Source organism: Heliangelus exortis, chromosome 20, assembly GCF_036169615.1.
Source record: "Heliangelus exortis chromosome 20, bHelExo1.hap1, whole genome shotgun sequence".
NCBI lineage: Eukaryota > Metazoa > Chordata > Aves > Apodiformes > Trochilidae > Heliangelus > Heliangelus exortis.
This window is the reverse complement of record NC_092441.1, coordinates 5,662,425-5,678,480: the sequence shown is the minus strand read 5'-3', so window position 1 is coordinate 5,678,480 and position 16,056 is coordinate 5,662,425. Positions and strand designations below refer to the sequence as shown.

The window sequence follows — 16,056 nt, the reverse complement described above, 5'->3', positions numbered from 1 at the left end:
AATGTGTCATTTTTGGTTGGCTTTTTTAGGCATCACAGGGTGCTGCGCCTGTCTTTGTAAACAAGTACTGAATAAAACATTTTGCGCACAGCCGCACTTTGTACAAGTGTCATGCAGGTTTCTAAAGTTTCAGAGAGAATAAATCAACTGCAAGCTGCTGCCTGGCGGCTGACTTCGCTCCTTATAAATAGCTAATTTGGACAACTTCTCTCCACACGTCATCTGAAATGCAAATACTGTGCCTATCGGTAACGTGGTCACACAAATCAAAACTGCCAGAGCCTCTTTTGGGAGCCTGGGTTGCCACAGAAATGCCACAGCCAAGGGCACACAGATCACCTCCTGGTTGCTTTCCTTTCCTTTTGGAGGTGAACCAGCAGCAGGTCACTGCACATTGCTGCCTTGCCCCAGGGGAGGAACAGGAGCTCCATGGCCTGGGCCATTGCTTGCATGGCAGCCCAGTTTGCTGCTGGTTACACTGGTTGGCAGCGATCACCTCTCGGAGGAGAATTAGGCCCAAACTCAGCCATGAAAAACAACCCTGGTTTAATAAACCCCACAGAAAAACCTCACTGAAGTTAAGGGTTGATCGTGCACGGGGCTGTCAGGTGCATGAACCTTCCCTCCTCCCACAGCACAGAGCTCCTGGTCCAGCCCTGCTGACCCCCACGTGGGATGCAAACTCACCTGGTCCTCCCAGGAGGCTCTTAGCACCCTGCAGGATCCAACCCAGCCAGCCCAGAAGGCAGCCTGGAGGCTCTAATCCTGGAAGGTGCTGAGCAACACTGACTTCTGCCACTTGTCTCTGGATTCTGGCACATGTTCAGCATGAGCAGGATCAGCTCCTTGCTGTAATAATCAGGGAACGAGGAACTCAGCTTGACTGAATTTTCCCCCGCGCCCCCCAATGCAAAAATGCTGTACATTCCTTTATGCAGGTTTCCATAGAGTTGAACTTCTACTATTTTTTTGTTGTCGCTGTTAAAGGGGTCAGCAATGCACTGTACAATGGGATCTGGCTGTCAGGAAATGTGGAGGAATTCAGGGACACTTTTAACATCTTGCTGGTGGGGCTGGAGTGCAGCATGAAAAGCAGCATCCTGGAAATCTCCCCACCAAAGAGAAGGAAAAAAAAAAGCCAGGAGGAGCTTCGGGAGAAGTTCTGAAGACAGACAGCTTTGTCGAACTTAAGTTTAAATAAGTTATTTCTTCCCTGCTTCCTTTGTTAAAATATGATATTCTAGCTTTAATTGCTTCAATCCTATTACTTGTTCCTTTTAGCAAGTGATTGTGCAGCCCCTTGCCGTGGGGAAATCCCCTGACCGCGGGTCCGTGTTATGAGACAAGTACTCTTTCACAAGTAAATGCCATTCTTAGCATAGGGAAGTACTTTAGGTCTAAAGGGGTTAAGAAGGCCTCCCTGCATTCAGAAACATGCAGGGGTCCCACCGTGCCAGTTCCAGCCTTTTAAACTCTTTCCAGCTTTTTTTTCTTGCAACAAATCTGTCTGACTGCCACCAGGACATAGGAAGCGTGTGCCTGTCAAAGAAATCAAGTTTACTTTTTCTGACTTGTTAACAGAGGCAGGGTATAAATAGAGCTAACTCTGCTCAGACTATCAGCATTTCGCTTAAAATAAGGGGGTAACTTCCGAGGACCTTTAATCCAATGAGGTCTGGACCAAACTGCACTCTCAACAGAGGCAGCGAAGGAGCTTGCTGAAGTTTTTGCAGAAGTCAGGTGCATTTGAGTTCCTCGAAAATTTCAGGCTTACCAAAAAGACCCCAAAAAGCCAACCCCAAGCAAACAAGAATTACCTCCAGCTCGGTCACTGCCATTGCCCTGGAGAAGTTCTGAGATGTTGTTGGTGCTGTTCACTCGGTGGATGTGGATCTTGCTGGGGAAGAGCAGTGTCCTGTTGCTTCTGGAGGTCTCCCTGAAAGGGAGAGCTCTACCTCCCATCCGGTACTCCCACGCTGGGATATGTCCCAATGACATGAACCCCAACCTCTGGGTTGATGCCCAGAGCACCTGCAAGAGAGAGTGTGAAGCTGATCTGGTGAGTGATGTGCATTTTTCTCGTGGGTGGTGGGGTTGGGTGGTGGGGTTGGGTGGTGGGCTCCTTCGCATCGCTGGTCCAGGGGGGAAGGTGCCAGCTTTATGCAGGACTTGATGCAGGCAGCACAGGTGTTTAATTGACCTGTGACCTATATCAAATAGGAAAGATTTGATGAGCTGTGGGTTAAGCAGGGGGGTGTGTGGCAGCTGTCACTTTTGCTGGTGTGGGTACAGCGCTCGCTCTGTTTTCCTTTTCTTTGCTTTTTTGTCGAAAGAAACGTCTGAATTTGATACTCCAGAACTCAGCATGCCTTGGGGCCAATCCATAGTGTTCTAGCAGTGTCACCATGCTCTTTGTTGTTGGTGGCCATCAATGCTTTGTATTCCTGGGAGGAATTCTGTATGAAATAATTGATTTAACATGTAAATCATCAGCCTTTGCTGCACTTGAAACACAAAGCGTGCTTGGAGTGCAAAACAGGGGCACGGGTAAAATGACCAGGCAGATGTTCCCTGTGATGCTCCCAGCTCAAAATGTGCTTAGCTTAAAACCCTAAAACTCATTTTTCAACCTGTCAGCACTGCCAGCTCAAACTGGCATCTGAAAATACCTGCTCATCTTGCCTCTTACATCATGCCCAACAGCAAAGCTCCTGCAGCCCAAACCAGGCTGACAGCAATGTGTACCATGCTGAAAAAAAGTCATTGGGTTTATGTTCTGCAGTCAGGCTGTTCCTGCAGTGCTAAAAGGAGTGGGGGGTGGGAAAAACAGAGAAAAAGGCTGGCCATGAAGTAAACAAAGAGATTTGCTCAGATGGGCCCCATGTGTTCTGAATGAAGGTGCTGGTTTTGCTTTTCCCATTCCCAAATAAGCCCCCTTTATTTCAGCTACCAGGTGCAGCACTGAACAACAACACACTTGCAAAACCCCAGAAGCAGCAGCAGAGGACGTTGTTTTAATAATTTACTGGCCAAAACCTGAAAGCCAGAATCCACTGGGTAAAAAGATTTGCTTTTGCCTGGTGGTGGCTCAGAGTCCTGGGACCTTGTGTGGTCTGAGTGGTCTGCAAGCAGCCAAGGACTCCTGACCTCAGCTGCAATGTTACTTTTTCTGGTTTCTAACTTTGCTTCTGAAACCCAGTAATGTGCTGCTGGAAGGGGGGAAAGAGTTATGTTATTAGGTCATCTTTTTCCCAATAAGGAAGGGATGCTGGGCTCAGGGGAAGCTATTTAGTTTGGTGGCTTAAAAAAACATTTTGTTCTCACTTCCAGAGATTTTGGGGAGGTTGTAGATGTTTAAGACCTGGTGGAAATGTGCCCCGTTGGGGACATGAAAGCAGTGGTCATGGTCCCTGAAAGTAATCAGTAACGACACAGAAGCTGTGATCACACATATCAAATACCTTTTCTGCACAGGAGATGAGACTTCTGCTAAAATTAACTGCAATTTGGAGCTGACTGTAGCTGTGATGGAGTGTAATAAATCACTAGGAGAGCGATGCTGCATTTGAAAAGAGGACTAAAATAGGACAGAAGAGCCATAATGAGCTGTTTTGGGTTTGTTTTGCTCAATACCATAGAAAAATTATTTTTGGAGCAAGAATTTCCTTACTTTTGAGATATTCTATTATTTCCTCTACAATGTGAACAATTACAAATCCTTGGCAGTTTCACCTCCAAGAGTAGGCTGTTAGACTCAGGGAATTCAAATAATACTTTACATACTTGTGTGCAGAATAAGAAGGATTACTGCCTACAGCCATATGATAAGACTTTCCATCCGCTCTTGTTTCTCAGGGTTTGTCCTCAGGCATTTCATGGAAGGGGGGGGTTGTTGGTTCAGTACTCAGGGAGTCCATGTGACTCCAGGAAAGATTTCTGATGAGGTCAGTGTTTAAGAAACAGAAATACATTTTCTTTGTTGAGAAAGAAGTCGTCTCTTGAAGCACTTCTGAGACCCCGATGTGTGTTTAGGCACCACTCAGGACATTTCTACTCATTCCCAGTGGGGACGCTGAGTTTCAAGCCACAGATCTGTGACAGAAGAGATTCCCTCAGCTAATACCTTAAAAGTTTCTGGGCTCTCCTCTTGCTGAAAAGGACTTTACTCTGTCCCCAGTAACAATGGATCCTTTTCTTTCCCCACAGGAGTGTGAGACCTTTGAGAAGTGCTGCCCCAATGTCTGTGGAACGAAGAGCTGTGTGGCAGCTCGGTACATGGATGTCAAGGGGAAAAAAGGACCCGTGGGAATGCCCAAAGAGGCAACCTGTGACCGTTTCATGTGCATCCAGCAAGGTTCAGAGTGTGACATCTGGGATGGACAACCTGTCTGCAAGTGCAAGGACAGGTGTGAGAAGGAGCCGAGCTTCACCTGTGCCTCTGATGGGCTCACCTACTACAACAAGTGCTACATGGATGCAGAAGCTTGCATCAAAGGCATTACACTGAACGTAGTCACCTGTAGGTACCACCTCACCTGGCCAAACACCAGCCCTATCCCTCCAGAAACAACAGCTCGCCCCACTACAGCCTACTCTGAGACAACAGTCGTTGATATTCTGCCACCTGCTCTGGTGAACAACCCCGTCCATCAATCAGTCTACGTGGGAGAGACCGTCAGCTTCCTCTGTGATGTTACAGGGAGACCCAAGCCAGAAATCACATGGGAGAAGCAGGTGGATGGGAAAGACAAAGTCATTATGAAGCCAAATCACGTCAGAGGGAACGTCGTGGTCACCAACATCGCCCAGCTGGTCATCTACAACACCCAGCTCCAAGACGCCGGCATCTACACCTGCACTGCCAAAAACAGCGGCGGCCTTCTCAGGGCTGATTTCCCTTTGTCAGTCATCAAAGGAGAACCCACATCCAAAGAAGCTTCCCAAAACAAAACACATTTTCCAACGGACGAGTGCCTGAAGCAACCGGACAGCGAAGACTGCGGGGAGGAGCAGACCAGGTGGTACTATGATGCGAAGAAAAACAACTGCTTTACTTTCATCTACGGGAACTGCAACAGCAACCTCAACCACTTCGAGACCTACGAGAGCTGCATGTTAACCTGCATGAACGGCCCCATCAACGTCTGCAACCTGCCAGCCCTCCAAGGTCACTGCAAAGCCTATGAGCCCAGATGGGCCTATAACAGCTTGACAAAGCAGTGCCAGTCCTTCATTTACGGCGGGTGCGGAGGCAACGAGAACAACTTTGAGAGCCGGGAGGGCTGTGAAGAGATGTGCCCTTTCCCAAAGAACACGCACTGCAAAGCTTGCAAACCCCGCCAGAAGCTGGTGACAAGCTTCTGCAAAAGTGACTTTGTTATCCTGGGCCGGATAACGGAGCTGACTGAAGACCAAGACTCGGGACACGCCCTGGTGACAGTGGAGGAAATTCTCAAAGACGAAAAAATGGGATTAAAATTCCTGGGGAGGGAACCGCTGGAAATCACTCTTTTGAACATGGACTGGAGCTGCCCTTGTCCCAACATGACCACAGTGGATGGCCAGCTTATCATCATGGGGGACGTCCACAACGGCATGGCCGTCCTGCAGCCAGACAGCTTCGTGGGCACCTCCAGCGTCCGGCGCGTGCGGAAACTCCGCGAGGTCATCCACAAGAAAACCTGTGAGCTTTTGAAAGAGTTCCTGGGATTGCATTAACCTCCTCCACACGTGGCAGCCTCCCAGACCCGTGTGTTACGTAGGGCTAATAAGCGCTAGGCTAGGGCACAAACTAAACCTGCTGTTTGAAGATACACCGTAGGAATTACGCAGAACCCTTATTTTAATCCATTAATGATGCTTAGCAACACTGTAGGATGGTCTTTGGCAAGCACGTAAACCAGCAGCAAAAGGCTATTAATCTTGCATTGAAATAAATTCGTCCATATAGGAGTGCCAGTTAACTAGCTGACTCACTGCAGTAATTATACAATTTTTATGTAGCTTCCATCGTGAATGATGAAATTCATAGCATTTATTTAGCTAATTGGTACACAGCTAAGTAATATATAATGCCAACTTAATCTGTCTCATTTACGGTATGGAAATGCTATGGCAAGGCATTATGTGTAAGTCGTGCTCTTGTCTCCTGATAGCAGCACCAATATTGCGAGAGAAAAGCCCATAAATTATTGTCTAGATTTACAGTTGTGCACCTGTAACTAATCCCTGCGTTATGAATTTGCTTCTTTTAGTTGAAATTTTCCTAGCAGTTTTCTTTGGAATGTACCTCATTTTTAAATGGCAACTACTACCTATCTTGCAGTCCTTCCTGGAGAAAAACTCCTTTGATCCTATGCCCGGAACAACAGGTCCCTGTAGAAGCTCAAGGCACAGTCTCACCCCAAAATGACTTTTCTGTCATCAGAAGAAGGTCAGCAAACATCCTCATTCCATTGCACTTCCCTATTTTTGTTTTAATCAATATATTGTCAGCCACAAAAAGTCCAAGGCAGTGCTGACAGCTGAAAAAGGCATTTATCAACCTGACTCCTCTAGAGCACTCCTTGAAACCATGGAAAACATCTTCTGCCAGGCCACTGTATTTACACCTATCAATAAATACCCTAAGCAAGGCAGTGCAGGCTGTGGGTGTGAGCACGTGCATACACATAGGATTGATCACTTTAACATTTGTCTGTCCAAAAATGTAACATTTGCCTATGCAAAAAAAAAAAAAAAAAAAAAAAAATCCTTAAATAAAGCAAAGGCTGATCCTGGAAAAAAATCCTGCCTCTGCTGAGGACTCATTGCAGGGAAGAGGGGCAAGGTGGCATGGAGAGCCTTATCACTGCTCTTTGCTTGGCTCTGGGAGTTACCCCAGCAGTGCCAGAGCTTTCAGGCTCCCACAAAAGGCCAATCCAAGGCTGGATGGGGGTCAGGACACATTTGGGGAGAGGAAGGGAGATGCAGGGAGTGCTGGGCCATGGTGCCATCTAAAGGGCTTTTTGTAGGGTGGGCAGTAGGACAGAGTCACAGAATCATTGTGGTGAGAAAAGACCTCTAAGATCATCAAGTCCAACCTAACTCTACCAACCACACGTCTTCCTTTGCAGGCTGGGGATGATAAGGGCTGGGGGAAGGAGATTAAATAGGTTGGGGTTTCCAGGAAAGCTTTCAGTGCCCTGCACCATGGGCTGAGAACTCCACAGCATGATGGAGAACTGGGCTTCTCTCCCCATGGGCTTGGCTTAGGTCACGTCTGAAATGTTCTGGCAACAGGACTGGACAGAGACCTCTGGTTCTTTGTAACATTCCAGAAGGAGCTGGGTGGGAGGGAGAGGAAACTGGATTGGATTTACTGGCCAAGAAAATACCTGCTTGTTTTTTTGTTGCACCTTTCCTAAGTGTAGGTGAGAAAACCTCCAATTAAAGGCCCAGAATGTTTGTGTCTGTTCTTGTGAAGACCATTTTCTGGAGCTAGGAGGTGCCATCCCTGCTGCCTCCTCTGTTGGATCATCCCTGGCTGTGGCAGGTGCCACTGTTTTGATGGCTCATCTGTCACTTCTCAAGCAAACCGTAGGAAGTGTCTTGTTCTTGCCATACTTTCTAACACACAGAAGCATCAGAGGATGAAGGTTTAATAAAGACTGGCTTTATATGGCTCTTTTTTTTTTTTTTTTTTTCAAAAATCTAAGGGATTTTGCAAGTGTGGGAGTATTGGAGTGACTTGGGAGACATGTACCCCAAGTTGTTCCAGAAGAACTGGGATGCAAAGGCAGCTCAGAGCAAAAAACACACAATTCCTTCCTTGCTTTTCCAGCTCATACATTGCAGTGTTTAAACCTGGGGTCTACAATGCCACCTTCACTTCACTGCAAGGTTTAATGTGTCCCCCAGCCTCCTTTGGGCATGCAGTCCTGGAGTGCAAACAGAGAGGATCTTGGGGGACATTTGGGGTCAGATTTCCAATGAGGTGCAGCACAAGAGGACACTGAAAAGGCAGCCCAGCTCCCAGAAATTCCTGCCCAAACCTTTGGACCTGGCTGCTGCTGAGCCCTGCAGGGTCTGTGGGACTGCTCTATGGGGTCTGTGGGACACACAGCTGAGTGTCCAACCCAGACACCATCCCACAGCCATCCTGCATGGGGACATGGTCCCTGCTCTGCCACAAACCAGGCTGATCCATTCAGCCCCTGTGGTGCCATGCAGGTGAGTTGGCTGGGACCAGCTCAGTGCCAGCAAATAGCCCTGCAGTGACAGGTCACCTAGAAAAGTGTCACACATTTTGGACATGACCATCCCCGTGTGGGATGAGGAACCCCAGGGCACTCAGGGTTGGGCACTGCTGCCCGTGGCTGCCCCAAGGCAGAAGGAGCAGTGCCCATGGGCATCCCCTCACCTGCTTGCCAGGGGAAAAACCACCCCTCAAGCACTGCATGGGACTGACCCCAACCCTGAGCCTCTCCACCTTCTGACCTTGAAGAATTTAGCTCTCCACTCCAAGCCTGTAGTTTAGTTCAGCCTCTTATTCAACCCTTAAGAAGCCTAAAATTCAAGTCTGACCAGTCAGCCAGGCTGAGGAGAGCCCACGCCCAGGGCCAGGCTCTGCAGGATGTCCTTAAAGCCCTTGCCAGGCTAATGGGTACTTGTGAGCAGCTCTTCATCAGAAGATCCCCTTCCAGTTGCTCATGCCCTCAGTTTTCCATCCTGCTCTCTCAAGGTTTTCAGCAAGCTGTATGGAAATGCCAATATTTACATTTTGTATTTAAGAGTATGAGAGAGAGAAAGGGAGAAGCCTGCTTGGGTCCTCTCCCTGTAAAGCAGAGCATGAGTGCCTGTCTGAGGCTCTGGAAAAGAGCTGGAGCAAGGATGTCACCTCCAAAGCCAGGCACCCATGGCCATCAGCCACTCCCAAAGCTCTCTCCAGTGTGGAAACTGGAGGAGCAGATTTCCCAGATAGCAGCCTGGGAAGCAGCAAGGGAGCAGAGCTGTGTTAACTGGGTCCAAGACATGCAGGAGCTCCCCAGGGCTCCAGAACAGATCTGAAGCCACTTCTGGGGAGGCAGGAGGCCAGGGCAGAGCTGCTGGAGCCAGCGTGGCAGATCCACATCCAGCCTGGGGAGCAGAGGAAAAGGGCAACACGTGGCTGTGCACACCCTGCAGCTCGAGCTCAGTGGAAAGCACCCAGCATATGGACCCAAAAATGAGCCACCGGTTATTCTGCAAACTGAGCAGGCCAGCAGCTCTGTTCACAGGGAGGGCAAAATGGCAGCAAAAATGTGAGAGCAGAACAGCTTCTGCACAGGGGACTGCTAGAAAACATCGAGTAGAGACAGGGGCTGAGGCATCCTAGAGCTGATGGTGCAGGGCATGAGGGCCCTGTGTTAGCAGGCACAGGGAGATGGCTGGATGATTACTCAGAGATGGGATCCTCCATCACTGCAAAGCTGAGAGCAGATGGGGTCAAAGGGAAGAGGAAATTGAGTGTGTTCTCATTGCAGGGCCTTGAGATGAGGTCAGGCAGAAATTCTGATGGGCAACAAGCTCCAGAACTAGGAGCAAACAGAGATGATGACACCACTAAAATGTGATTCAGACAGCAAAGATATTTAAGAGCTTAGTTCCCAGTTGTCTCAAAGGGAACTGGGATCCCTACAAGAATCACTGCCTGACCATGGGTCTCAGTTCCTGAGGGATGTGGCTGTGACAAAGGTCACGCAAGGCTTCAGCCAACACCTAATGGCAAAAGGAAGGAGTAATTCAGCTGGCACCAGATTAGCACCTTGCACCACAAGACCCACTTCCTCCTCCTGAAGCATCCTGGGCAAACCCTGGTTTGCTGCCATTCCTGTGGTGTGCACGTGCTGTGGAATTCTCCCTGTAGATTATTACCAGATCACAACCAGGCTGGGTAACTCCACTGAGGTTGGATGGAGCCAGGTTTCCAAAGGCACAGCTGTGAAAATGTCACCCCAAGCAAGGAGTTAGAGTTTAGAGCCTGCGTTTTTAATACCAAATATTTAGTGTTTTCTCCTTCGCCAGCACTGGTTACTGATTGACTACAAGTGACCTCCAACTGCCTTATTGATTTACAGCTGCTGTCAAAGGACAAAAAAATGAGCCCCATATCCAGGATCTGAGAAATAATCTGAATGGAGGTTGCACAACTGAATAAATGTTCTGCCAGCTCTTTAAATCTTGGAAAAAAAAAAAAAAAAAAAAAAAAAAAGAAAAAAAAAAAAGAAAAAAAAAAAGAAAAAAAAGGTCAGCTTGAGCTCCTGCTCTCCAGAGCAAACACCAGTGGGATATGAAGATGACACTGCAGCTCCAGCAGACATATCTGTTAGCCAAAAAGCAGCACAGCCCCTTGAATTCACAGCTATTTATGGCTGGGCAAATGATATGACATTCAAGGCTGAGAGCAGAGAAAGCAAATGGAAAGTCTTCCAAGGCTGCTCTGCAGTTCAGGTTTCAGTCAGGAAACTCTGATTTCAGTGTTTTACCCTGTGCACAGCCCTGGAACCACCTTTCACCTCAGCCAGCCACCTCAGTGCCTGTGCTGGGGGAGTTACCCATCCAGCTCCAGAACCAGGAGCCCAACTGGTACCGTTTGCGAGGTCTCCACCAAACTCAGGTTTGGACCTGCATGTTCTGTGGAAGCCCATGGCCACAGCAGCTTTGAAAACATCACCAAGCACAAAACCCAACAGACATGGATGTCTGCATTTCAGGGGTTTGGGGTGGGAAGGGGCCTCCTCCAGATCCCACTCTGGGACATCTTGTACCATCTCCTGGGGCATGAGGCACTGGTGCTTACAGGATGGAAAGAGCCCTGGGGGTTGTCCCACCTGGCAATTCCTCCTCCCTCTCAGTTGTCCCTGAGATGGCTAAAAATGCAGGAAGAAAGAAGAAGGCTGGAGAAAAAAAATGAGGAAAAGATTCATCTGGAAAGGAGAGCAAGCATTTTTGGGGGGTTAAACCTGCATGGCAACATGGTAGTTAGACTGGATGAACTGGCATTCAGAGCAAGGGGGTTGTGCCTTCTCTCCCTCCTCTGCTCCTCTCCTAACACACCCAACCAAGGGGGTATTGTATGCAACACGTGTAGAGGACACGACTTCCTCTACTGCTTGAAATAACTAGAAAAACAACTGTGATAAATCTCCAGGATCAGATGGTGCTCACTCAAGGGTAAAAGTACTCACATAAGAATTGCTTAACCATTAACTGCAGAGGGTAACCTTTGCTTCAGTTTGCGGCAGGACCAGAGGGTGGAAGGTGGCAACCATGGGGCTAATTATAGAAAAAGGCTCTTAGGGGTTGGGTATGAAAACTCAGCAAGTCTGGCAGAAACTGTAACAGAGGGTACAAGTCACAGCTGAATGATAAATATGATGTAAAGAGGAAGATTCTGTGGGCTTCAACAGAGGGAAGTGGGCTCTGTAACACTTTCTTTCAAGCAGTCACAAGGGCAGAGATTGTCCAGCTGATTTGGATCAAGACCTCAGAGCAAATTCCTCAGCCAAAGGCTTTAAAGGCACTGGGCTGCCCTGCAGGGAGAGGTGAGGCAGACTCTTGAGGCCAAAACTTTGGGAAGCAAGGTGAGACTGGGAGTTTTCACAATGAAGGGAAGAAAGACATCAGCAGCATCCCAGGGGACCTGGGCCCTTGATGCTGATGATCTGGAAGAGGGATGGGAGATGTGGGTTACAAAGGTGGTTGTTGAGATCAAGGGCTGCAAAAGCACAAGCTGCCTGTGAGGAGCTGTGAAGGGCACAGTAATACCAAGCAACAGGATGATCAAACAGCAGCTGAAATGCAATCCTGATCAATATCCTTGAGAGGAAGAGTGAGGCCTAACTGTGCCTTTCTATGACAACTTAAAACAACCTGTTCCCTTTCCAGACCTGGATGATCTTCACATGGATGTGACCAAGGTGGCTGGTCCAGCTCTGGTGGTCAAGCAGCTCCCTGAGCAGATCCCACAGATCACACCTCTCAAACCTGTACCAGCAGATGATGACTTGCAACACTCCCATTAACAAGCACAAAAGCCTATGGACATCTCAAACCACCAGCAGCACATGCACATCATGCTCAGACTGGGTTGGTTACTGCCTTGCTAAGAAAACACCACTTCATGTGAGGAACTAAGATCACCAGAAAAATCTCAGCCACATCCCAGCCCCGCAAAGCCAAATCTTGCTAAAATCAGAACCTTCCCTCCATCTGCCCCCACAAGCATGTCATGCTGCAGGAAGGACAACAGTCACAAGTCACACATCTCCCCATTCCACAGTCCTGGTTGTCTTTAGCAGGTGTCCAACCACTGCTACATCTCTGGTGGTTGGAGAAGACACTGGAAATCACAGAGCTCCATCAGGAAATGACTGGCAAAGTCACTGTATCCCAGGACAGAAAGCAAGGAGCAGCCAGGTGATTACAGAGGCAGCTGTGGGGCAGAGGACATCTCATTGTCCTCAACAGGACTCACCACATAAACTGTCAGGGCCAGGTTCTCCATCCAGAGGTGTCCAACACATAGAATTTAATCCCACAAACTAAGCCCAAGCACCCAAAATTACTGCACCCACCATGGCCCCGGCAAGGACGACCCAAGGTCTTCCTCACACGGTCACATCTTCCTATTCTGGCAATATTTAGGGTGCAAACTCGAAAAAAAAAAAAAAAAAAAAAAAAAAAAAAAAGAAAAGAAAAAAACACCCACCTCACATCCTGATGGCTGAAATGACGTCAGGGGGCCGGGAATTGGGGTAGGAACCTCCGGAATTCTGCTCCCTGAGCCCGACACGAGGTGGCGTCTGGCATCCGGCTTTGGGGACCCGGCCCCGGCTTCCTTCCCAGCCGCCTGCTTTGTTTGCTGCTTTAAAGCGAAGCCTTCTCCAGGTGTGGTTGGATTTGCCCTGCCCAACATAACTGAGCTGTTTCACAGGCACTCACCGGTATAATTTAGATTTTCTAAAGGGAATTAACCCCCATCCAAACCTCCCCCTGAGCTGCACGGCTGGGTCTCCTCCCACTAATTCCACCCATGCCTGGTTAGGAGTCCAGGAGGAGACATTTTAGGCTTATTGGGGGAAAAAAAGATATTGTAGAGAGTGTGATAAGGCAATCAAATCCATTTCCAGAGCCAGACACAATGTATCGTTTATCCGAGGCTTTTTTCTCTCGCTGTTTGCAGATTGCAGAGTTTCTAAATATATTGCTCCAGTTATTCACAACTATTCATGAATCTCTTCGGTGAATAATACTTGACCTGCAGATCGTCTGAAAAGTGAATATTGCAAGCAAATCCTCCATCTCTGCTGTAATTTATTTTAGCCACCAGATGTACACTATTCAGGTAATTAACTCAGGATGAAACTTGAATTGTTTATTTGATTACAGTATTTGCAATTCACAGTGTTTACTGTGCTAGCCAGCTCCAAAAGTCATCTAATCAAGAGATGGGCAAAAGTATCTTATTTCTGACATAAGGAAATTGTTGGTTGTCCTGGTTGATTTGCTGGTCCCAGGCAATGTGTGCCCAGAGCTGCAGTGCTGGAAGGGCTGACTGCAGACACACCAGGTGTGCACCAAGGCACCAACAAACACAGATTAAAAGGGAAAAGTGAATGGCTTTCCCAGATCTACTCATCCAACAGCTGTGAGAAGCAGAGCTTACACCAAAATCTCCTTACCTGTTGGGCTCCTGATGATATTTTTAACTCTGAAAATATTAGGAGCAGGGTGGGGTGGGCAGTTTCCTCCCTGACTCTCCAACCCACATCTGAGCTTGGGGTTATTTACCCTGTTTGCATTTTGGGGCTGCCTGGAAGGTGGCTGCACCCTGGCAGTGGGGATGGAGAGATGCTCCTCACTTGCAGAGAGCTTGCAGTCCAAACTGATGGGTGACAGGACAGAGCAAGTGACCCCCAGTGCCACAGCCCAGCTGAGCATCCTTGGTCCTGGTCACAGAGGCAGGAAGGGCTGAACCACCTTTCTGCAATTGTTACTTGTTGGGCTTTTGCTTACAAAAATATCCAAGTGTGCTGGCGACCCAAAGAGCGTGGGATCATGAGTCACATCCCTCAGTGTCACAAACTTGGCTTTCAAACCTGCTTGTTTCTTTTTAAGCAAATAAATTCTTGGATGTTTGTGTTGTTCTTCTAATTTGCCTTGGGATGGCAGAGCCAGTCAGCAGCCACAGGTTTATGTGTTCCATTGCCACCACCAGCACCAAACACGTGCTCTTTTTTCTCACTTTTAATTGTGAATGGAAGTTTAAGGTCTTGCTTCATCACATAATCTCCAAAGCAGGAGGTTTTGGAGTCTGACATCAGCCCCAAGGAGACTTGCAGGAGGGTCCAGAGGAGCAGTGTTGCCATCTAGGGACCTCCTGAGAGCTCTCACAAGGAGTTTTTTCCACAATGGGATGCTCTGCTGCATTGCACTAGGGTAGTGGCTGTTTGCCTGCTGGCTGCAGGTGTGCTGAGATGGAAGCAGGTTTTGGAGATGGGCTTTTTGGCTTGGCTTTTGTTTTCCTGCAAAATTATCAGCCCTTGTGGCTCAGTGGTATGTGCCAGCCAGAAATGCTGTTCCTCAGCCACCAGCCCATGTCCCATCCCCTCCCTCGTGGGCTCAAGGGACATTTCCATCCTGAGAGGCACCTCTACACCTGTTACTTATCAATTCAATTTTTCATGTTTAGTTCTGGAAGTCTTTCAACGGCACAAAAATTGAAGAAAGATTTGCAGCTTCCACCCTGACAGGAAGATTTACACATCAGCAAATGATTTGTAACAAATACGGTGTAAGATAGATGGAGCTGCTCTTCTTGTTCACAAATTATTCACAGACTGTGGGCTTGAAGAAGAAGAAATTTTTTTCCTTGCTTTGTAAAATAGACACACATGCATTTTTTAATTATTATTTATGACTACTTTCACTATAAAAACACCCCATGAGAGCATCTTTTGCAGAACCATTGCAGCTCACAGGCTGTTTAGTTGGTAATCTGGAGAGAGGACAGATTTGGTTGTGGTTTTTTTTTCTCTTTCTCCTTTCTTCAGTAATTGCCTGGGCCAGTGACTTTTGTCACGAGTTTGAGCCTCTGGGCATTACAAGGTCATAAAATTTAAGTTGCTGGCCTCCCCTTTTCTCACCAGCCTGCTCAAGGGAGCGTATCACAGAAACAGCTCCTGGATTTTGCTGGGTGAGCACAGCTCCTTAAATCAAGCTCCAGGGCAAATGCTCTTGACTGGCCATTTGAGATTGTGTTCTGCAAGCATTCCCCAGCAGGATGAAAAAAGTGCTGTTTCTACAAAGGTTTCTGGCAAGAAGTGAGGTTTCTGGAGCCTCACGGGAAGGAGAGGGTGGAGATGGACACGTAAAGAGAAACAGGGACCTCTGACACCCTGAAGGGCTCAGAAAGATATTTCTAGGTAAGACATTTGGGGTTTTGCTTAAATTCCATATTTCCCATGTAAGGGACGAGTTTTCTTTTTCTGGATAAGACTTTCTTTTCCCTACTTCCATAGCTAACATTAAAATGCATCTCCATGCATTTGGCAGTGGTTTATGTGGGGGCAGATCCTCCATCCAGCTGTGCTACATTCATTTGGAATTTGTAGCTTTCCTTTCTTGCCAGCCAGGTAAGTGAAGCAGCTCCAAACCTTGCTCTGGTGGCAGCTGCATCCTGCAGGAGTCACACAGCCCTGAGAAACAGGCATTGCTCCAGACTGCCTTAGAAAATCAAAGAGTTCATTACAGACAAAAAACAAAGAAGAAAAAAAAGAAAAGAAAAAGAAAAAAAAAAGAGAAATATAATATTTTTGCCCTGAAGATTCAGACCCTGCTGGGTGCTAAGTAGGTTGCTATTCAAATCCCTGCCTTCATGGCTTGTGTGTTCCAGATGTGAGCACGTGTGTCTACATTACAAATCAATGTGTGCAAATCATACAACATATGCAAAACTCACTGGCCTGTGAGCTGAGCAAATACACAATTGGTCTGTGAATCCATTATTGGTAGGAGCAGATGGATTGCTTGCTT

General features: G+C 47.7%; 1 protein-coding gene and 1 long non-coding RNA gene across 2 annotated transcripts; both read left to right on the top strand.

Moving 5' to 3' along the window:
• The first annotated feature begins 1,858 nt into the window (after positions 1 to 1,858).
• Positions 1,859 to 6,787, top strand: WFIKKN2 (WAP, follistatin/kazal, immunoglobulin, kunitz and netrin domain containing 2). Its single transcript, XM_071763983.1, has 2 exons — positions 1,859 to 2,059; positions 4,207 to 6,787. Exons 1-2 carry the CDS (start codon positions 1,859 to 1,861, stop codon positions 5,716 to 5,718), a joined length of 1,713 nt encoding a protein of 570 aa, XP_071620084.1. The 3' UTR covers positions 5,719 to 6,787.
• Positions 6,788 to 11,426: 4,639 nt separating this feature from the next.
• On the top strand, positions 11,427 to 14,160 carry LOC139805614 (uncharacterized). The gene is made up of 2 exons (XR_011729910.1): positions 11,427 to 11,564; positions 11,908 to 14,160. It is a non-coding gene; the product is annotated as an uncharacterized lncRNA (long non-coding RNA).
• The last annotated feature ends 1,896 nt before the right edge of the window (positions 14,161 to 16,056 follow it).